The following is a 22,480-nucleotide window of genomic DNA, read 5'->3' as shown; positions in this document are numbered from 1 at the left end:
CAATTCCAGCTTATGGTCAATTAAGATTTTGAAACAGGGTCTTTTCTTACAAACCCACAATGCAGCGCCGGGAGCGTATGGGGCGATGCTGCGTCACTGCGGGGCCGGAGGGCAGGACCCTCCCGGGGGGGCTCACGGCCAACAATAACACACTCCAGCCAGCCGAGTTTTGGGAAACGTTTGGTGGATTATGGCATTCAGCTCCTCAAAGTCTGCACTTCTGTTGCTGAAGCTTCTGTAGGAGTGGAAGGACTGGACTAATGAATTGAGGATCTCTTGGGGAGCTCAACTTTTCATTAACCCTTTGGGAAAAAGGGGGGACTTTTTCCACCTGGAAGTCAAGGCTGGTAGAACCAAACCCATTAAATACCTTGCACTAACTGCAACAAAGTACTGAAAACAGGCCACTAACAATTTCAAATCAATTTTATTTTCTTAAATTGGTGTTGTACAATTTAAAGCCGAAAAAAAAAAGTCACACAAAACACAAATAAAAAATGTTGACAAAGTATCAAGCGTTACCTTATAAAGAACATCATCATACGCTCTCACAAACCTGAAGATACGTGTTTATTAGACTGAGGTTTCTTGAAATCTATCAAAGACGCTACACACGAACGCTGCAACAGTAACAAAGCCATGACAATAGCAGGTGGCCTACACTAGCAACTTCAACAGTGGGTGGGGACTGGTTTTTGGGGTGTTTTTTCTTTTTTTTTTTTTTTAATTTTTTTGCATACCTTATGGTCTACAAAGCAATAAATATTTTTCACCAAAAAAGTTGGTTTCACGCTACATGCAGTTAGATAAAAAAAAAAAAGGAAGTCACCAAAGTGATGGCAAAATAAATCACCTGTCTGATTTTTCTTTTTTTTTTCCCCCCCATTTTTGGGGTTTTTTGTGTGGTTTTTGTGTTTGTTTTTTTTTTTCATTCAAGCACAGTGGCTAAGTTTCAAGTATTGAGAGAAAACATATATATACACGTTTGTGTTTGTGTGTGTATCTCTACGTACACACACATACACACACACACCCTGGTATGTATATACACAAACACATACATATATATTGGTTGTAGGCCTGTAAACCACAATGTTTTGGAGCAGTATATACTTGTGTACATTGAATGTGGACAATTTTGGTACATTCAAGTAATTAAGCACAGCTGGAAGGTTAGTGCTGAGCTCGCCCGGGGGTGCGGAGCGGTGTGGGTGCTGCAGGGTCCCTCCCGCTCAGTGCTCGCCCCCTGCCCCGCTCCTGCCGGCACCGTAGCCCTTTGCACAACCGCCGACACCCAGGGGAAGCAGTCTGGGGCTCCTCGCCTTTCCTGGCCACAGGCTGGGGGGGTTTGGCTGGATGTTTTGATGTCTATTGTCTCTCTTTTTTTTTTTTTTTTCCTTTCCTTTTTTTCCCAGGCACAAGCACAAACGGCCACAGAAGCAGCAGGCTGCCAACGTAGGGTATTAACAGTGGCCCAATGCTGAAGCGTTTGTGAAAGCTACACTTAAACTTCCCTGGTTGGGGCCATCGGAAATGTTTTTAAATTTCTGCGTTGGCATTTCTGCTCAGCGATCAGAAACACCCATGTTGCCCAAGACGATGCCAGCTCCAAAGTCAATTAAATTGCTCCTGAAACCCTTGTAAAGTATCACACTGAACGTGCCAATGTTGAGAGGAAAAAAAAAAAAGCAAGCAATGAGGACTTAACCACCACGTGCAAAATATTTTTGGATCCCCAAAAACAAAGCCTGAGGTTTCGAGTTGCTTTCAAAGATACTTTCCTGCCCAGCGCTAACAAAATACTGCCACGACTCTGATAAATTAAGACACACACGCGCGCACGCAGACAGAGGAAAGGCAGCAGCTCCCCATCCTCTCACGCCCATGCTCACAGCATCCCAAGCCTCAACCAGATCCAGCCACTCGCACCCGCAGTCTCATTTGGCTACAGTCTCCTTAAAAGAAATGCTGAACGTACAACTGAACACTACAAGATTTCTTTATAAAAAAAAAAATAATAAATGAAGCAGCAAATAAAACTTCTTAAAAAATATGCGTTTCCAACTGTAAGTGTGTAGGATCTTAACGCCTGTTCTTCAGCTCTTAAAAAGCACGGAGCTTTGTACTGACTGTCCTTAAAAGAACATTTAAATAAAAAATAAACAAAAACAAAACACATCTTGGTACTGCCAGTCAGCTTTGCCTGGTGTGGAGGAGGAACAGCACAGACTCCGCAGTGCTTTTTGCCTCGCACTCACAAGATACAGTACAGTTAAATACATACAGTTACACACAAACCATATATATATATCAATATATATTCACCCTCAGGAATACATATTAATATACGCACACACGTAGTGCAATAAAACAACCAGGAAGCAAGGAAAGGAATAAAAACAACAGCATTCCTAACAGTCGTGATGTTCCTGGGTTGTTGTGTGATGCAAAGTCAACGTCTCACAGTTCCCATAGTGTGTAAAGTGCTCCTTTGATTCACAAAGCTAGTGTTTGCAGTTCGGGGGGGGGGCCAGGACAGGGGCTGAAAGCAGGGTGTCTCCTGGCAGACGGGTGCTGCGGCCGGGCTCAGCAGCCACCCACTGCCCCCTCCGTCCCGCTGCGCTCGGGGACCCAGGGAGAATGGATTCCTTTTGGCTTCTTACGAGCACAGGAGCGTCACGCCACGCTTCCTGCCATCCTCCTGTTCCTCACACAGTCTCTCTCCCTGTGCCATTCACCCCTCCAGGCGCAGAGGCAGCCCACGGGAGATGGAAACTGCCCCGGCAGCACGTCCTCTGCCCTGCCTGGGAAGTCTGCAGAGGCGGGAGCCACTTCAGCAACGCTCAGGCCAAAGGGAGCACACTCCCTCCTCTCTGCCGTTCCGTAAGCCCTCCAAGGCATAAACGTGTAGGAGAAGGGACAAAAGAGAGAAAGACGGGGCGCCTCGGGTGGCCCAGGAAGCTTCAAGATGCCTGGCTCCCAGCGGGGACAGGGGAAAGTACACGAACTGGCCTTGATTTCTGAGCGACACCCTCCAACAGTAACTGCAGCCAGCGGTTTCAGCACATCCATTGCCTGCAATGGACACAGCACTGGAATACCCTGTTCTTGAGCCAGAGGGACGGGCGGCAGTCTTATCCTTCAAAGTGCTGGGAAGAAGCGGATTTCTATCCTCCGTCCCCTCTGCCCAAGGAGGGAAACCTTTCCACGTCAGCTACGTCTTCGCCCAGGCCTTTGGGGCAGGGAAGCATTTGCGCTTGCTGCAGTCACATGTCCCGGGGAAGGAATCCCGCTCTGTGGAACAACTTCCCAAAACCTCAAAATACAAAACACTGAGCAGTTCATCCTCCAGGTCTCCCACTGCCAAAATCATTTCCCACCGCAGCAGCAGCCATTGGACACAAAGTGATCAGCTGGGGCGAGGCGCGTGAAGAAGAACAACACTGAAATCAGGCGCAGAACCCCGACAGCAGAGCTGACAGCCTGCGCTCGATGCACAGCTTACCTGGGAGAGGAAAAAAAAAATGATAAAAGAAATCAACTTCTCATTTTCCAGGCAATATAAAGACTATCAAAACATGCTGGAGACTGAAAAAAGAAAAAACCAAAAAGGCAGAATGTCAGCAAATCTAAGCAGCCCTTCCAGATTCACTACCACACATCGATTGAGACTTGTTGAGGACCTGACTGCAAACACCGTGCTGGGAAGGGACAGGTGAAAGGGCTGAATAACTGGAGATCCAACAGCAAAATCCAGGAGGCAGCAGCTCTGACAGAGGTACCAAGATGTTATAAAGAACCTCCATCCACTGGGACAACTTATTCACTTTTAGCTCCTGGAGCAGCTTTTGCCAGCAGGCAAGGTGACTCGAGGTCCCCAGCACCATTTGTCATTGCTTCCAACAGAGACCAAGCCCAGCCCGGCACGGGCAGTGCCTGATTCTCACTGTCCAAACCCAAGACTCTCTCAAAAGTTAAATGTTTAGTGAATTCATTCCTCCCACAGGAAAACTTGCTGTATTTCTCCAATCACCATTTTACTTTTCAGAAATCAGTGATCACATACCCGAGATGTGAAATGAAATGCATACCCACTACAGCTACCAGAGAACAGCCTCATCAGGAAGCTGGAACATACGGTAAAACAGAGAATACCAGGATATCAACTGGGAAAAGAAATCTATTAGATGCATTAGCGGTACCTCTGGACAAAAGGTCTGATTTAGGTTTGGTAAGAAAGGGTACAATAGAAACTACTTAGTATTCCCTATTCACTCAACTCCCCAGTACCACACACCACCTGCCAATCTCCCTTCGCTCTCCTTCAGTGAGCCTCATGTCAGCTGTGAAAGTTGGTGATAATTAACTGACTGATTGCCTGGGAGCCAGAAATCTCTCCTCTCATTACCAATCCGAGAGCTCTGCCTGCATGGATGACTAGAGCAGCCTGGCAGCACTCCGGACGCCGGCCCAGGACGGGCATTCAGTAGCCAGCAGAGGGGAGAGGCAGGGTTTGCTGGCTGAACCCCTTCCCTTCAGCCGGCTGGACGCTGAAGCCGAGCTGCTCTAACAGACAATGGCCTCATCCCTGCACCTGCCTCCCAGAGAGGAAGAGGAGGGAGGGGATTAACCCCAGCCACAAGGGCAGGGAAAGTGCGCTCAGAGCCAGCGAGGTCAGCCCATTCCACTCCACAGGCGTTCCCTGCGGGGCGTGCAGCAGGGAGAGTAACACCCCCACGACAAAGGGAGAGGGCAAGAGAGGTGACAGCTCGGAGCAGCAGCCAGAGTGGTCCATCTGTCCTTAGGAAAGGAAGCCAAACGATGGTAGGTAGGAAAGAGCTCAGCTTTCACTGCTACAGCAAGCGCTTGCTGATGAGAAAGGTATTTGCCTACTGTCTGCCCAGCCAGGGCTGGGGCTGGGGCACCAGGCAGGCCAGCAGTCCTGCTGCAGAAGACGTGTTGGGAGGAGCCCTCCCTGTGCTGATCTCTGCCCAAAAGCCGCTGCAGTCTCACCTTCCCAAGTGCTCTGTGCAATCAGGGCAACGGTGCCGGCTGGAAACCAAACCCGGGCCCCTGCTGCTGCCAAACCACTTCCTTCGGCAAGTTTCTTCACACATCAAAAGCTCCAACAAAGCCCTGGCAATCACTCTGCACGGGAAGCTCTCAAAATATGGCTCAGAACAGGGACCTGCATTTCTAACAGTTTTCCTGCTGGGAAAGCAGGAGGCCAGGCTGTGAGGAGCTATAACAAGCCAAGAGTTCTCTGCTATGCTCACCAAGATGTAGCCAAAGGAAAAAAGGACGCTGGGTACTGAAATTTTTGAACCGTGCAGCTAGAAAAGCACATGTTCTAGTAGCAGAAAAAAAAGTCACTGAACACTCACATTTATTGATGTTTTCTATGTCCCCCTGTTCAGTGATGATGTTCAGGAGCCCCTCCATCAGCAGCAGAGCCTTGTGGTATCTCTGTGCACAGTCCTCTCTGTGGTGGAACATCTCATCCAGGGCTGCAGACTGCACCTGTGGGCAACGACCCCATGTCAAGAGGTTACTCCCAGACCAGACCCAGCTTTCCCAGCGCAGCCCCTCAGCTGCACCAACACCTCCCTCATCCAGCCTCCAGAGGCTGAGTAAAACCATCTGCTGAGGCCACCAGCAGGATCTGCTAATGCCTGACACTGGCTCCATGCTAACCCTGTTCCCAGGCACTCCATGGTTATTACCATTTGCACAGCATAGCTGAAGATGAGCTTCTCGGCGGTGATGCTGTTGATCCGATCCATGAGTTTCTGTTTGTCCAAGAAGAACCTCTGGAGTCTCATGTTGAGGCAGTGACAGGATGACACACTGGATTTATACAGCTCATTCAGCTTCTTCACAACTAGAGTAAAGGAAAGAAATGCTTTAGGCACTACTTCCACCTCTCCCTGTGCTTCCCAATCTCCACCCATGCATGGGTGGAGTAACTTCAACACCATGGGGTTACGTTAAAGCCAGAAGAAAGATGGGCAGGGAAGTACTTGCTGCACCAGCAGGGTCTTTTTCCTGCCCTCTGTCACCTTCACCAGGTATAAGCCTGCACGTGGCAACGCCTACACGTATGCCCAGTTCACCTGAGGCCAGCTCTATTTTTGTTTCCTTCAGCTGCCACGAGGCAGGGAGCAGCCTGCACCGTGCAAGATGTCTCACGCACCACCAGAAGCAACAGACGTGCCAGATAGAAAGCTTCTGCTACTTGGTGGGTGACGCCGTGCTGAGAAGCAGTACGTGACTTGCATGTGGTAGCTGCTGGACCTGAGTGCAGATGAGCAGCACTGACTAAGCAAGGGAATCTCTCTCCTGGGACTCAGCTGTCCCAGAAAGAAAAGACACTGATGAAAGGCCACCTCCTTTCCTGAACTGCAGCAGCAAGGACAGGAAGGTTACAGGATAGAGAATCAGGAATCAGATACGATTCTGAGGGATTAAATAACAATCCTGAACAGCAAGCGATGCTGCAGGCTTGATCCTCCCTAGCTGCATGGCATGGTCTCCACAAAGCACTGAGCACAAACTCCCACCAACATCTAATGAGTAGTAACTGCTGCGTGCGCATCTGAAAATACCCACTGCATGAGCTGCTCCTGTGGGAGGCAAATTAACCCACACCATGAACCAGGCTCCTTCAGCTGCAGCACAGAGGGGCAACCTCCCGTGACAGCCAAGCCTTGTCACTAAACCCAGCCTTCCCAGGCAGAGAGCAGGGAGCCAGGGAAGAGACTGCCTGCAGAAAGAAAAGGCTGCTGCAGCTCTTGTCAGAGAAAAGGCCTGAGGCTCAAAACTGTAACCCTGTCAGGGTCAGACTGTCCAATCACCCTCGCCCAGAAGGAACTACAGAGTGGGAAGCCCAAAGCTCAGGAGAGCAAAATGAAAAACTCCACAAAAGAAAGTCAAGAGAGACTATTTAAAAACCAAAACAACACACAAACACAGCAATATTGTGCTCCATGGAATTCAATCAGAGCTCTGAGCTGTGCCCAGATTATCAGGAAAAAGAGGATGGCTGTGGGCAGGGACCCTGCATGGCACACACCGCCCAAGGACACTCCAGGGCAATGTCTTGTTGGGCTTCCCTGCTTTTTTTCCATACACAAGTACCTTTAAAATCCTCATGGCTCCACTGTGCCCTGAAAAACCTCAAGGGAGCAGTATTTTGTGGGGAGAGAAACACGAAAAAAACAACCTTGCCCAATTCCCACACACTGAAGGACAAATTGCAACTTCTAGATTTGTAGTGTAATCTGCCCCAAAAAGAAGTAATTTATTTGGACTGTGACAACATTCCTCTTTGCCTGAACGTGTAGAAGATGTGTAGTTAAACCCATGCATCTTACTCCATACTGCCTGCCATAACGTATGTGTGCTCATTGCATTTAACTTTTTTTTAACACACCCCATCCCACAGCAGCACAAGTACTTTCAAAGACTAGGCTCCCGGGGAAGGTGGCTGATGGCTAAAGTGCTCCAAGTGCTTCAGAAAGCTCCCTCAGTAATATTACAATGGTAGTTTTAAAATGATTTTTTCTAATCATTGAATCACAGCCAGCTCCCATCACAAGCCAGCCAGTCAGATGCAAATGCCAGGCTGTAACACCAGCAAAGAAGTGACTCCGGCATTACCAGTATTTTACTTCCTGTGTTTTTGTTTCACTTGAAAAATCATCCCTGCCAGGACAGGTCTCCATTTGCCAAGTAAGCACTTCCTAGGACACGCACCGTGTAATTAAGTTGGACTGACGTCAAGTACAAAATAAGCACCTGAGATAGCGATGTACAAGGAATCAGATAAGATACCTTCCCCTCTCACTAATTAGCGCTTGAGATTCTCACAGGGGCATGAGCAGGAGTTTTGAGACCTAAAATCAATGTGAAGAGAGGAACATTCCCCTCAGCACAATGATGTAGGTTCACACTCACTCAACCCCCTCCATACCCTTTGGGATATTTTTAGTGCTTCCATTTGAGGGGAGCCCTTTGTGCCGCGTGCCCAGCGGCCCCTTACCTTGCTTGACAGTGGAGGAGAGGCAGAGCTTGCCAGCTTTGATCTGCTCTATGGCCATCTGCAGCCCTGAGGACAGAAGCTCTGCTACTTTCAGGTACAGCACGAGCTGCTCCGCGTAGCTGCAAAGAAAGCACACTGTGATGCAAACAGATCATCCCAAGGATGTCCCAAAGGTCTCCCTCCTGGTACCTAATGACACACGGGGTGGGAGGGACAACAGAAGACCTGGAAGCTGGGGAGCTCTCTCCCCTGTCCTTACCTCCACTCCCGGCTGAGGAGGCTGATCTGGTCGGCCACCACGCTCTCCTGGAGCTGGTACTCAGAGGTCACCGAACTGCTCATCTCGCTGGAGCTGCCCTTAAGGGCGGCGATTTCCATCACGTAGTGGACAAAGGCCAGCGTGAAGCGGAGGCTGCGCAGGATGTCAGTGTGCTCTTGCTGTTGAAGGAACACCAAGGTGGGGGTTACAGAGGGAAAGCTGGTGTGCCAGGGAGGGCTGCTCACCTACAGCTGTGCCAGTGACTCATCCCACCTAACAGAGACAACACCCGGGCCCCAAACCCCTTACACTGCTGCTTTGGGCAGGGACAGACAAACTCAGCCTCGAGACAACGCACCACACCAGTTCCCCCTATGGAAGAACAGCAAGAAGAGACAGACCAGGCCAGAGATCTCCAGGCAGCTCCCTGAAAAACCTGGTGAGACTTGCTCCAAAATTACATGCCCCTTCCCAAGGAACATCCCAGCTCTGTGGGATGCTCAGAAGTCAGCCAGGAAGGGGGAGAGACCATCTGCACCACAGACCCAGCTCTGGTCCCCACCACAGCAATGCTGGTACAAAACTAAAAGCGGGTTTGGATTTCAGGAGAGACAAGCTTCTGCACCACAGAAAACTGCAAACACAGCATGTCCTGCTCTGCAGCCCAGCCCTCACTCAGCCCTTGGTCTATATATCCTCCTCGTTCAGAGCAGTGAGCCCTGGGTGAGGTCCCCTGAAGAGACAGCAAGGACAACCTTTTATCTGCAACTCCTTGGCACTTACTGAGTGGCACTGGCACACACACTAAGTGCCATGTTCTTCTCAAAGCAGTTTTTCTTCCGCTGTTACAGATCAAAGGGGATTATCCCATTTCTGGGAAGCTGCATTGCTTAAGTCACTGAAAACATTTTTGGGAAGTTAGTATTTGTGGAAAAACTGAATGTGTGTGGGTCCTGAAAAGTTAACTGCTGCCTGGATCAGATGCAACTCCATTGTTCTTACTTTCTCTGTGGAGAAGTGGCTAACCTGCTTGATCTTCACATAGTCAGTGGCTCGGTTCTCTCAAAGGGGGCTGGTAAGGATGTTTCCTACATGAATTTGCAAAAAAACCACCCCATTCTCAAGTTCTGCAAGCTCTTGTTTTTCATTCACTGGCTCAGCACTTGGCTGCTGAGGCAGCTTTGACTATCTGAAACATGAATCTCTCCTCCCACCACCTTGCTACCTGGACAGTCCAGTAGGGTAAGGAAGCGTTATCTCCATCTTCCTCTATTTTCTTTAAAAGCAGAGGAGGAACTTGGAGATTAAGTAATTGCCAAATCATACAAGAAGTTTGTGGTAAAGCAGGAAACCGGTGAGATCTTGCAGGTCTCAGCCTGTTATCTCTAACCAGTGCACAGTCCTTCCTCGCTGCTTACACAGTTGGCTTCTATTAATTATGCTGTAACTCACAGCCTCATTTGGCATCACAAGAGTCCTTCCTTCCATAGCCATCTCTGCATTGTGTTTTTAAAGCAATGCAGAATAAACAAAAACCTAGCCTTCAATTTGCCTTGTCTGCACCTGAAGAAATTTTTTCAAAAGACGGAAGAACCACCCATCTGTACGCAACAGCTTTGCTCAAGATAAACAAGGCTGCTTAAACAGTAAGATTTCAATGCCCCAAAAGTATCAGCAGAAATCAGAAAATCTGCCAGGTTTCCATTCTGGCCCACTCCACGGGGCACAAAGGGGTCTCAAAATATGGTGTAAAGCTTTTGTGACATGCAAATGGAGCACTGTGCTCAGCAGAAACGATGACTGAACCCAAATGACTCACTACAGACAGAAGCTGAGCTGAGTGCTATTAACAAGATCAAGCTGATGCTTCCTTTGGACACATCTCTTCAGACCAGTGTCTGAAGTGGTGGCAGGGCCCCATCCTTCTGGGACCTCACGCAGGCAGGATGCTCAGTTAAACTCACTACTATTGTGATCACATCAACGCTGAAATGCCTAGACCTGTGGCTCTGCAGGTAATTAAGCAAACAAATGCAATTCGATGCATAATTGATAAAAAAATTGAGCTAAATAAAATCTGAAGTAGAAGAGCAAACCCACATCCTTAAAACAATGTATGCATATCTCTGTGGGTGTATCAGAGTTTTTAGCAACACCAGCAAAATTCAGACACAAAGAGCCTTCCCCAGCCCCAGACGGCCCGAGGAGGTGTCACGAACAGAGCTGAAACCGTGACAGCCTGCCTCCCACCTCCACTGCACAGGGCCAGCCTGACCTACATTTCAAATATATCTAGGCTACAAAAGCATTTGCTCTGCTTCAGCCTGTCTCCAGCCCGCAGAGAAGGGGAGCCTGGCAGCCTTTCAGCTCGACAATCTGGTTGAGTTGTTGTAGTGCAGAACGTGGTGTCCCCCCGCTCTCAGCAGCAGCACGAGTGTCAGGTTTACTTTTTTTCAGAATCCCCAGTGCCTGCAGCGAGCAGGCATTTCACACACCACACTACTCACCCTCTCAGCCTGGCTAGTACTGATGTTGAGCCTTTTAAAAGGGAAAAGGCCCAAAGTACCCAGGTCTTTTTCAGGAACTGTTAACATAGGATGCTGTCAAGTAACTGATGCTTCCAGACTGCACTTTCATCTTTGGAAATGGTGAATTTTAACCCCAGGTCATGGGCTGTCTCATGGACTAAACAGCTTGGTACCAGGCTCAGAAGTCACTGTGTTAAATATGCCCTGGGCTGAGGACTGCACTGGCCTGGCTCTCTTGAAACCAGTTTGCTCCATCTTCAGAAGCAACCCCCTTGGCTGCCAGCATGGAGTCACCTCACCTCTGGATTCGCTTTACTTTTATTCCCCCATCCTTTGCCCCTGGCAGGTCCCTGGGATATACCCACCTCCATGAGGGTTTCTTCGGGCAGCTCTGGTGCCTCAAATGTAACAGCACCTTCCAGGTTGGCAGTGATGGGATCAGCAAAAGCGTACCGGAGACTTGAGGGACCTTCCACAGCATCCCCACCAGTTCCCACTGCCAAGTGCCTGCCGGTGAACGAGCCTCCAGAACTGAGAGAGCTGGAGGACCCCACTGAGAAGAAAAACAGGCAAAGGAATTACTGAAGATGTTAATAGTTGGCCAGGTATTCCTCGCCCAGCAGAGGGGACAATCCTGTAGAATCCAAGATCCTGGCTCTGAGAGGAGCCAGCAACAGGAACTTTGGAGGAAGACACAAGGACTCTTGATGCAGATTAACCACTCCCCAACAAGCTCCTTAGCAACATGGGTAGACCAGCTTACAAGCTCAAGCAGATTTAATGCACCTTCCAGAATGTCTGTCATTTATGGAGACAATTCAGAAACACTCTTTTTTGTCCAAATACATTCTGAATCCTGCCTGAATCTTGGGCTGATTTTTACCACACACTGACAAAGCCAACTTCCCCATCATGGATCAGCATGGCCTGAACCCTGGCTTCCTACCAGGTACAGTATCCCTCAGACTATTCCCTCACCATCATTTTTTCCCTGAATCCACCCTAAGAACACATTTCATATAGAAGATGGAAACTTCAAGTGGAACTTCTGTCTCAGAGTATTTATAACACAATTCACCATTTCCAGAGGGTTTCGTATCCCCTGACACTCACCACAGAGGGATATATTCTGACAGGGGGATGCCAATACCAGCTACACTATTCTGCACATTCTACCAGGGGGATGTTCTCCACTGTCACTGATCCTTTGGAGGGAAATGTTTCTCTTTTGCCCATGAATTTAATTTGATGCCTTACCCTGCCTTCAGAAAGTTGAGCAGTATGATGCACAACTGATCTGGAGAGAGGCACAGCCTCCTCTCCTCCCAAAGCTCTCTCCCTGCTGGCATCTACGCTTCAAAGCTAAGGGGATCATCAAAGACTGGCAGAGTATTTCCAGATCCTTCAGAAAGGACCAAAGATATCACATTCAGGATACCCTGTAATTCCAAGAGGCTGTTTACAGGAATTGTTATGACGACTCATAAGAAGGATCCGCCTTTCTATCTGTCAAGTGATCTTACTCATAGTGTGTCCAAGCACTTGAGGTGCAGAGTTTCAGCTTGCAAAGCTCCCCTTTTCACCATTAACTTTGTGCATTAACTGCAACGTAAGGAGTTACTGCACAGACCTAACAAAGCTCGTCAAGCAGCATTGCTTTGACTGCCTTGACCTAATCGCATGTGTTGTAGGTTCATTATTCAACTGCCTTCTCTTCCAGGCATCCCATTGTAGAGCTTGACTGTTCCACAGACCCTTAAGCATCTAAATATCAACCCGTTAAAAACTAGTGCTTGAATCTGCTTCCAAATTGCTATTATCCCCACAAAAGCAATACAGGAAGTCCGAATTCTCTGCTGGTAACATTTCAGTAGTAGCTGGAGGCTGCGGGCAGGACAGTAACCCCATTGTGCTACAGGCCCGTCAGATACTTTGTAAGAGTCTCTGCCCTACAGAGCTTACCCTCTAAATACATGAGACAAAGAACGGATTATGGTCCCAACTTTCCAGACAATCAAGGATGTGAGTGGTTTTAGTTAGGATGGAAATCCAAGCCATACCCAGGAGCCAAGCCCAAGTGTCCCCCCATCCCAGTCAAGCAGCTTATTCATTGTTACATCCAAACCTTCCCTGCAGTAATTAAGAACAAAAGAGTCAACTACATTCAGATGACAAACAGCCAAGACGAGAACCCAAACAAGCCAAAAATGCAAATAGAAGTGTCCAAATATTTTCTTAAACTGAACACAGACTCCAGCTTCCAGACACACTATCCCAAAAGGGCCAATTACCAGCCTCAACTGTTGGCTGATGTGGCCAGAGCACTGGCATCTTAAAAGAAGTATCTGTCAAGCAGGAGCGCATTTCCCCATTTCCTACTTAAGCAGCTCAGAGCATAAGCAACACTGCTAATAATTTTGCATCCAGAGCCATCCTGGCCCTTTCCTAACAGTACTTGTGCACTGAAATTGTTGGGCACGGATGGTCACGCTCATCTTTTATAGCTCATCCAAAACCCATGGGGAAAACAACCAGAACACAACACAATCTTTACGTTTGTTGACCTATCAGCAACAGTGGGTCTATGAACAGCTGCAGCATCATTCCTGAAGCAGAGAGAAACGAACTCAAAGAACAGTTTGCCTCTCTCTTCCAGTACTGGAAAACCACAACAGGGCATTAGCCCTCGTGCCAGTGCAAACAGCTATCAGCAGCAACTGGGTTTGGCAGGAGCCAGCATGAGAACCTCAAAGGCATTTAGAATTGAGACCAGCTGAACTCCACGGACTGTGCTCTGAGCAGCCCTCTGCCACCACCAGTGTCCAGCAGTAAGGAATTCAACTGCATCGCTCTACCCCCAGGCATTCCCACTGGGACAGGCAGGTAGGTATCAGCCCTTTACCTGAAAACATCCTGGTCCTCGTGGTCTGTGGGGGGGTTGTTCCACTGGGAGGGGATCCGACAGTAAAAATCACTGGGGATGGGCTGGCAGAGCCCCCAGCCCGGGCACCAGAGTGCAGGGTCCCTCCGTAAGCACCTGAGGGAGCTGGGGAGACAGTTGAAAGGTGCAGACTGGCATTACAGGAAAGTTACTCAGAGCATGGTGTGCCTCACCCAGTGGTTTTATGTTCCTGCAGACTCTCCTGGGAGACAAGTGGTTACCAGCACAGGCCAGCACTCCCGCTGGAGACGTGCACCCCGAGAACAGCCCGGGCCAGGCTGGCAGGGACTCCAGGACACCAGCTGCGTTACGCGTTGCTGCGGCTGTTCCCCCTCTCACTTCCCCACCTGCGAGCCCAGGAAGACCCACCCTTGCAGAGACACTCCTATTCCAGCCGCCTGGCAGAAAGTCCCCACTTCCACATGTTGTCACATTCAGAAGGGGTCAAAAGAGGAAGCCCTGCCTACAAAAAGAAGTCACACTGCTGGCCAGCAAGTTACACAGCACGCATAGCACAGACCTTCGAGCGCTCCACAACAAAAAAGCAGACATCATTACACTCCCCACACACGGCAGTCACTTGCTGTGCCAAAAGCCATCAGAAAGGCAGCCTCTTATTCGCAGGGGACATGCAGGCAGACTGTTTGCCCCAGCCCAGGACACCCTGCCAGATCTGCCTGGCCCCCACACCTACCTGCTATTTCCATTGGCTTCTCATTGTTCAGGCTGTCGTTGCTGCCAGCTTCCGAGATCTGTGCCCCAAAGGCTGCCTTCAGAAGCAGGTCAGTGAGCCTGCCTGTGCTCAGAGATCTAAAAAGAGGACATATAACATGATGCAGAAAGTCAATAGGTGCAAGGTTTCAGCTCACTTCCACTCCAGTTTGTGCCATTCCTGGTCCACAACCAGTTGACACCACGCAGCAAACAGTCCGGAGCCAAAATAACCACTCTTCCTCTTTCAACAGAGCATCTGAAGCACCTCCTGCTACATGGAGAAAGCATACAGCTACGATGACTAACTGCAGTAAGGCAAGTACTGACTACAGCATTATTCTAACACAATTTTTCTTTGATGGAAGATATGGAAATTAATAACAGAGTGTTGTGGTTTGGGCCGGACTGGCCACTGACTCCTCCAGCTCCTGCAGAAACCTGCAGTCTGCAGAGAGGCCTGTTAGAAAAACTTAACACTAACACCTGAGCGACTTTGTATCCTGCAATGCTCATGACAGTCAGCTTGTGGCTTCCAAGCAGATCTCTGGTCTGCAGACCGGTGCCCACTGTTTCATAGACAAGGAACACCCTCAACACCCTCTCATCCACGACAGGCACAGGCTCCACAAAGAGCAAGGCACGATCTGCATAATTGCAGGGAGTCTGGTCTAATAACAAAATCCTTGATTCCCACTTGATGAAACCCTGGACACAAACCACAGTGTGAAGCTGCAGACAATCTTTAATTTAATAAAATCTAGGCCATGGCCTACCCCTGTAGAGGCCGACTTAAAAAATCTGCATCATATCAGGTTGTAACCCAAGGGTGCTGGCAGATAACAACAGAATGTTTGCAGATGCTACATACAACTTAGGTATCCATTAGCTGGGGCTTGAAATTTGCCCCATCCATCCCCTATTAGGGAATGAAGTACCACTGTATAGAGTGGACTATAGCTCACCTGCCCTTGATCTCTTCCACAGGCCTCAGTCCCAAGCCAGTTTGCTGGCAGTGGAAATGACCCATCTCCTTCAAATCTGGCAAGGTCTTGTTCCGTGTCGGAGTAACCATGACCCCCTGATGAGCCAAGAGGGTGAGGAGATTTTGGGAACTTGGGGTTTTGGGAAACTCAAACGGGGACACAGCCTAAGAACAACAGAAAAAAAGATCCATTTAAAATGAAAGAGGAAGTTACCCCTTACTCCCCCCTCCATTCGCTTATCAAAGTTAAATTGTATGCTTAACAACCTGCCTGAAAAACAGGAAAAAAAATCCCACCCCAAGCAGTTACTTGCCCCCAATCCTAATTAAGACTGAAATGAAAGGACAACAAACTCTGCTGAAAATTTGTACCAGCCTAACATAAGCAGAGGAAATGCTGTCAGAGTGCCAGCTTCGCATGAGACACCAGGGCTGTCACCTGCTTAACCGTCTGCCGTCTCCGCTGGGGATTCCTGCCGGACACTCACGTCACAAGCAAACCAGCCCCGGCACCACAGCTCACTAATGCGCTTCTGCCTCATCGGGGCAGCTCCTTTTCATTGCCAGTTTAAAACCCTGGCCTCTGCTCAGATGGTGAGCACTGCTGCCAAGTGAGATCTGCCCACTAAGAAGTAGGACACTACCCCATTTCACACAGATCACTGAACAGCTCTTGAAGAACAGCAAACCAGCGGTGATAAATCCAGGTCAGGGTTATCTGATCATGTAGTGGTTCTCCCGCAAATAACCCAGAAGATAGAGCCGTAAGAAAACCAAAAGCAGACTCCTTGACATACCTTTGTAGGGGAGCCCATTATAGTTGGCAAAGGGCTTCTCTGCATGAACTCGGACAGCTTTGGTGAGGACCTGAGCTGCCGGCAGTGCTGCAAGCCATGGATCTGCAGAGGCTGGCTGCCTGGGGTATGACCAAAGTGAGCAACCAGAGGATCAGAGTGCTGCTTGGTTATCTTCTGCCTGCAGGAATGCAAATCTGACAGGTTGGGAGCACTGTGGAGCCGGGATCCCATCCCTCGAGGAGAGTGTTCAGGCGCCGAGGAACCTGCAGAGCCCAAACACAGTGACAAACCACATCATTTCCTGGTTCTATCACAAAAAGCCAGCCTGATCCCAGGATCCGCTGCTAAAACATCTGCAGATCAAAACCTTCAGTGGATGGCTAAGGAAGTCACTCTGACCAGTGCCACAATCTGCAGGCCTGATCTGGTTTGACTCTACAGGAAGAAGAGACAAGCACAATAGGGACACAGGTGTAGCTGCTTTCCTTCATTGCAGCCCTTACAGAGCAAGGGACCCCGACTGTCAGAGTTCAGCAGCAAGGACACTACACATCAAGCAGGTCACTTGGCAGAGGGAGAGCTGAGGGTTTTGAGATGCTTTTCCTTCACTCAATCCAATGACTTCAAAGTCCTAAATTTGAGTTTCTGTGACACAGGATGTCTCAGCACTGGAAGAGGCTGGTTGATGGGATGCGAATGGAACAACCCCAGCTGCTACCAGGACACAGAAATAATCCTGGCTGGCCAAGCATCAAGAGATGCTACTGAGGGGCAATACCCAACTCTGAATGCCCTGAGACTGCTTCTGGCCTTATCCATAGGAATAACAAAGGAAGGTAAGGACCAACGCACCGGCGACAGGAATCCGGCTTCTCACTTCTGCTCCAAGAGAAGAGGGGATAATAGTCTGGCTGGGCTGCTCTGGGATTGTTCCAACTTTGAGGGAACACAATAAAGAAATAGTTTATTCAGTATTAAGTTTCCATAGGCAGTAACAACACTATGCACCACCTGTTTTATAGAGAGATGCTAGTTAACTCTTCCATCTTCTCAGCCCAAGCCCTAGCTCTGTAGTGAAAAGATCAACAACTCCTGTAAAAGGAGGAAAAAACTCTGTCTGGAATTAGTTTAGCCAGTTTTAGCCTGACTTTGCAATGACATTAATTCAGAGGAATTGAATATGAATATTCTGCATTTTTCCCACTGGTAGAGACTAATAAAGACAGGATTGGAGACACCAGGGATATAGGATAGCTAGTTACATCAGAGTCTGTTCCTTTATAGAAAACAACAAGCTGCATCAGTTGTACACTGGGGTTTTTCCTATGCCTTTCCATTCAAACTGCTTGTTAGCATCTGGATCGGGCTACCGGATATTCAGACAGCTACTTTTCAGTTTGAACATGAAGTTCAAGCCCTTCCAAAGTGGGACAGAGTTTTGCTCTGACAACAATTGGCTTACATTTTTTCTCACCCCAGCCTGAGCCAGTAATAAGACACTTTGCACTTACAGAAGCCCTCTTCAGAGGGCAGCAAAAGGTTTGCTGCAGACACTAAAACAAAGCTTGCCCCTCCTGGGGCTAAGAGGTTATTTTCCTCTCCATTTTACTGAGGCCAAACACTTGTCAAATAATCTATTGAGAAGAGCCATGGGAGAACACAACAATCTGAATTCCCTACCACCTGGCAGCTACAGCTGGTCATAACCTCCCTTTTTATAGGAAAGAGGCAGATCGTTTTATTAGGGCAGCAACATCTGCTGACATCTTACCTTGTGGTGATGGCATAAACGGCTTGGCACCGCCAAAGGAGAGCTTTCTAGAGCTGGGCACAGATCCATGCTCTCCAGGATAAGGAGGGGAAGCACCAGTTTTAGGAAAACCAAGAGGACTTGTACTGCTAGACCTCCGAACCGTACCAGACCTGAGGGGAAACAGCAGCAGCACACGTTACTCCAGAAGCCCGTATAGAAGAGTAAGGACAAGAGCATCACCACACACACAGAGCTACTTCCACAGGAGTGGAGCCTTATGGCTGCTTAACCTGGATCAAAATCCCACTGTTCTAGGACTACACCAATACAGATTAAGATGATAATCCTTGTTCTCAAGAGGTTCAATCCAAACAAAATTTTGTAAAACAAACGAAAAGACAGATTAGCTTAGTTGTAAGCAGAAAAGCCTTTTCAGAAGTCACTTTGAGATGCTTTCAGGTATCTACATCAATCCTGAACAAGACAAAATCTCATATTTTGCCTCGTTCAAGGTGTTTATTTTAGGTAGTGTCTTCAGAATGCCCTGAGAGGGCTTTATTCCAGTGACTTTCCTGTGCTGAGCCACTCACTCTTCTGTCAGAGCAGCCGTTTAGGTAGAAAGCTCCATAAGTGCAGGTCGTACGATGCAAAGGTAAACGGTGCCAAAGGCACTACTCTGCAACACAGCTTTGACTCAAATCAGAAGCTACAGAGCAAAACAGAGCAGTGTGTGGCTGTCAGATCTGAGGCAGTTCAGTACTACCCAGAGGAACTTCTCTTTGGACTGGACAGTCAGAATTGCCAGGGCTCCAAACTCCGTTAAGTCCTTGTGAAGACTCACCTTAGGAAGTTAACATTGATTTGTACAGCCCACACTTCTGGGAACCTCAAGTATAACTCAGCTGCTAAAATGAAACTGAAGAGGACACCTGGCGAGGTGAAAAGATACCTAGATGTTCAGTGGCAGAAAGTATTGCTCTCCCTTGTTTTCAACACTCCAGAACATGAGCCATCCAGAAGGCTGACTATTATCTATCAGGAACTTGCAGAAAAAACACCCCAGCTGACTACTGCTGCTGAAAGATGTGGAATGTCAAATGCCACCTTACGAGACATGGGATAAGCAAGCAAGCAGACCAGCAGGACAGGTGATGTGGCCAAAAGCACGCACACTTAATTACCACCTCAACAAGCAACATATCTATCCACAAACGAGCCACGTTACACAGGCATACACCAGCCAGTCAGATGACAGTGGTCAATTTTTCAGAAGCAGGTGTGTACGTCAAGGTTTGTAGTCAAATGACTTGGCAAACATGACGAGGCACTTGGCTATAATGGCCTGTTTGATACACCTGATGGAGAAGCGGAATCACGTAGTAGATGCTTGATGTTTTCTCCTTCCATTCCTGAAGGGTGTCTACTGAATTTGCTGATTAGAGGAAGTGATGGTGAGAGATAAATATGGCTTCCTGGGGCAGAAAAAAACATGACGCCAGAGATTTTGAGAAGATGCTAAAAGCAGAGTGTGAATCATCCTGATTGGGTCCATTCCTCGAGTTCCTCTGTGGGGATGATGCTAATCTCAACATTACACGGAGGTGACTAAAAGGAACACGACATGACAGTTTGATTGCTGACTGGTAGCTGCAGGCTGTGAACCTGAACACAGCAGCCTGTCACCAGGGCTGGGGTGGGCACAGAGTACCCAGGTGCATCCTCTGCACCTTCTCCAGGGCTCTCATCTTATACATCACATTCTTTACTGTGAGGGTAGTGGAGCACTGGAACAGGTTGCCCAGGGAGGTGGTTGAGGCCCCATCCCTGGAGATATTCAAGGAGAGGCTCAATGAGGCCCTGGGCAACCTGGTCTAGTTGGGGGTGTCCCTGCTGACTGCGGGGAGGTCGGACTAGATGACCCTTGGAGGTCCCTTCCGGCCTGGGAAATTCTATGATTCTATGATTACCAAGACTCTTTTGTGATTTCCAACACTAACAGGGTCCACAAGTTTTGCTGTACAAAATACAAGGCATGTAAGAAACAGGAAGGAGTTTACCACAAAATCTGCCACACACTCAAAGAAGTGAACATAAAATAGTACTGAAGTACTGGCACAAAACTACCTCTCTGCTGGTCCCTGATTAACGTCAACATACTGTGTCTCTACTTCTGGGTCCACTTCAAAAAAGCCTTATCCTGAATTAGGCTGACTGAAGCCCAAACTTAGGCTGACATAGGTATTACCCTACTTCTGAAATCTGAACTTTAACTAATCCAGATACCAGAGCAGCTCATCCAAAAAAAGACAAGACACCTCATAGGCACTTCTGCTGGAATGCCCCTGCTGTACAAACTCCTTAACATCCTGTATGAGTCTCCTTCCAACTAGTCTATGACCTGGGCTGCTGCTGTCAACCCAGATTTCAAATCTGTAAGGACCAAAAATTTTATGTGAGAAGAGGTAGAAGCCCTATGGTGTCTTGGATGTACAAGGAATTACCACTGAACTCAGAAGGTCAGCTGTACAGCTGAAGGCTGGCATCCAGGTCTTCCTGACGGCCTTCAGAAAACATGCTCTGCCTCAGAGGCATAAATTGCTCATGATTTAATCAGCCCTGGCTGCATAACTACATTAATATGCAACTCGTGTCAGACACATCATCTATGGTGTGACTACTACAGGAACCAATTAAGGTAAAGTAAGGTAAGTTTTGTAGCACCGTCTATTTTAGTTGTTTATCTCAACTTTTTCCTTTTATAAAGGCATCTGCCAGAGGGATGATTCTCCCTGGTTGGACACCCATCCTATAGCTGGCATGGGAAAAGTTGTCAAGACTCCAAGGGGCTCAGCCTGCACGGAAAGTTGACAGGAGCTCTCTCACATACACACAGAGACAAGAATTTACAGCACACAATAACAAATAAATCTCAACACTGCTACAAAAATAACCCAAAACTATGTTACCATATAACACACAGCACATTGGCTCCCTACGGTGAGGGGGAGAGCCCATCACAGAGGGAAATTTTGAGAGGTACAGACGATAAACTGTAAAGCAGTTTGTTTTACAGCCCCCAAACCGTAATACCAGACCCCCTGCACTCCCATTACCCCCTCCTCCCAGCCCCAGCTCTTACCGTGGAGAGGCGTATTGATTGGGAGACTGCAGGTTCTGCTCGATCCGCCGGTAGTTATGAATTTGGGTTGGGACCGGAATGGGCACGGAGTGTCCGTACTTGCTGCTAGAGAACTGACCTGGCCGGCTGTTGAAAGGAGACACACAAAGAAAGGCTCTGGTAAGGGGTGGGCCTTCAGCCAGGTAATTGGAGGTTTTATCTTCGTAAAGCAACTGCACACAGGGAGCGTCCCCGTGGCTGCTCTCAGGTCGAGGGTTTATGCTGGGAGGCAGCTCAAAGTCGTATCAAAGGGAAGTGGCACCACACGTCTCCTGAAAACAGGCACCTTTCCTCCAGCATGATCCCCACCCACAGACTGAAGTTAGAACATACACACAAGCTCACCACTCCCTCCGGGAAAATTGGAGCCTGGCTGTTTCAGGCCACAACTGGCCTAGTTTCCAACAGCTCAGATCCACAGCCAAAGAGCACATCATTGAACAGGGGCTAAACACTCGTGGCTCACAAAGGGCACCAGCAAAGACTTTGCTGCCAAGAGCTACTTGCGATTCATGCGGAGGCACTGCTGCAGCAATGGCATCCCCATCAAAGTCTCAGCATGCCACAAAGAGAATACAAACTTGTGGTGTATATCAGAGTATTTGCAAGCTAACTGCAGGGTGGAGAAGGCAACTCAGGAGACAATAAATCTGGGGGACAGGAGCTGGTATCTATATATCCATCAAGGTCAGCTACAACATCACCCGCACAACATGGGACATGCCCATTCTGCAAACTTCAGACTTCTTTCTAGTCCCATCCAAGGAGGTTAATCAGCTCATGTCTGATACCTGTTCTCCCAGGTGACAGTTTCCCCTGTCACTCTTAGCCCATATACCACGCTATACACAAACCATGCAAACAGCACATTTAACTAAGTAGCCACCTAAAGTCTTTTCCCAAAGGCTCCAGAATTCTAGGATTAATTGCCATGGCAATGCTATTTACAACTGCCAACACCAATTGCAGAGATGTTGCACAATTACAGAAAGATCTTATTGGTAATGAAGGCTTCTGCAGTTTTCCTTGTTGTCAGTCAAGGACACACGCCTGGGTCTGTCCCTGAGAAGCAGGAAGCATCACTTCTTTGGGTCTAACATTCAGAGTGAAAGTTTTTACATAAGATGAAAGGAGGTATTTAATTCGGCAAGAACATACATGCACGCATAGGGGAAGAGAGAAGAGTTTGTGACTTATTTGGCAGTTCATTACCAGAATTTATTTTTTGGGAAGGTCAATAGTACTCTGTAGTTTATGGTGACCATGTTGAACAAAGCTGATTTGCAG

General features: G+C 48.3%; 1 protein-coding gene across 6 annotated transcripts in view; it reads right to left on the bottom strand.

Moving 5' to 3' along the window:
* Positions 1 to 408: 408 nt before the first annotated feature.
* The window catches only part of ULK1 (unc-51 like autophagy activating kinase 1), an 80,905-nt gene continuing 58,833 nt past the window's right edge, over positions 409 to 22,480 (bottom strand). For 4 of the 6 annotated variants that reach the window (XM_014963054.1, XM_014963038.1, XM_014963028.1 and 1 more), the window contains 13 exons: positions 21,155 to 21,280; positions 18,034 to 18,185; positions 17,115 to 17,198; positions 16,263 to 16,525; positions 15,446 to 15,630; positions 14,464 to 14,579; positions 13,731 to 13,874; positions 11,194 to 11,381; positions 8,301 to 8,479; positions 8,042 to 8,160; positions 5,724 to 5,881; positions 5,385 to 5,520; positions 409 to 3,505 (listed from right to left, as the gene is read on the bottom strand). In XM_014963054.1, the coding sequence (XP_014818540.1) occupies positions 3,450 to 3,505; positions 5,385 to 5,520; positions 5,724 to 5,881; positions 8,042 to 8,160; positions 8,301 to 8,479; positions 11,194 to 11,381; positions 13,731 to 13,874; positions 14,464 to 14,579; positions 15,446 to 15,630; positions 16,263 to 16,525; positions 17,115 to 17,198; positions 18,034 to 18,185; positions 21,155 to 21,280 (1,906 nt within the window). In that variant the 3' untranslated portion in view covers positions 409 to 3,449. The remainder of the gene's footprint in view (positions 3,506 to 5,384; positions 5,521 to 5,723; positions 5,882 to 8,041; positions 8,161 to 8,300; positions 8,480 to 11,193; positions 11,382 to 13,730; positions 13,875 to 14,463; positions 14,580 to 15,445; positions 15,631 to 16,262; positions 16,526 to 17,114; positions 17,199 to 18,033; positions 18,186 to 21,154; positions 21,281 to 22,480) is intronic. The other 2 variants (XM_014963062.1, XM_014963046.1) reach the window with 2 other exon arrangements.

Source organism: Calidris pugnax, unplaced genomic scaffold (genome assembly GCF_001431845.1).
Source record: "Calidris pugnax isolate Ruff unplaced genomic scaffold, ASM143184v1 scaffold32, whole genome shotgun sequence".
Lineage (NCBI taxonomy): Eukaryota > Metazoa > Chordata > Aves > Charadriiformes > Scolopacidae > Calidris > Calidris pugnax.
The sequence above is the reverse complement of the archived record's forward strand: the minus strand, read 5'-3'. Positions and strand labels throughout refer to the sequence as shown.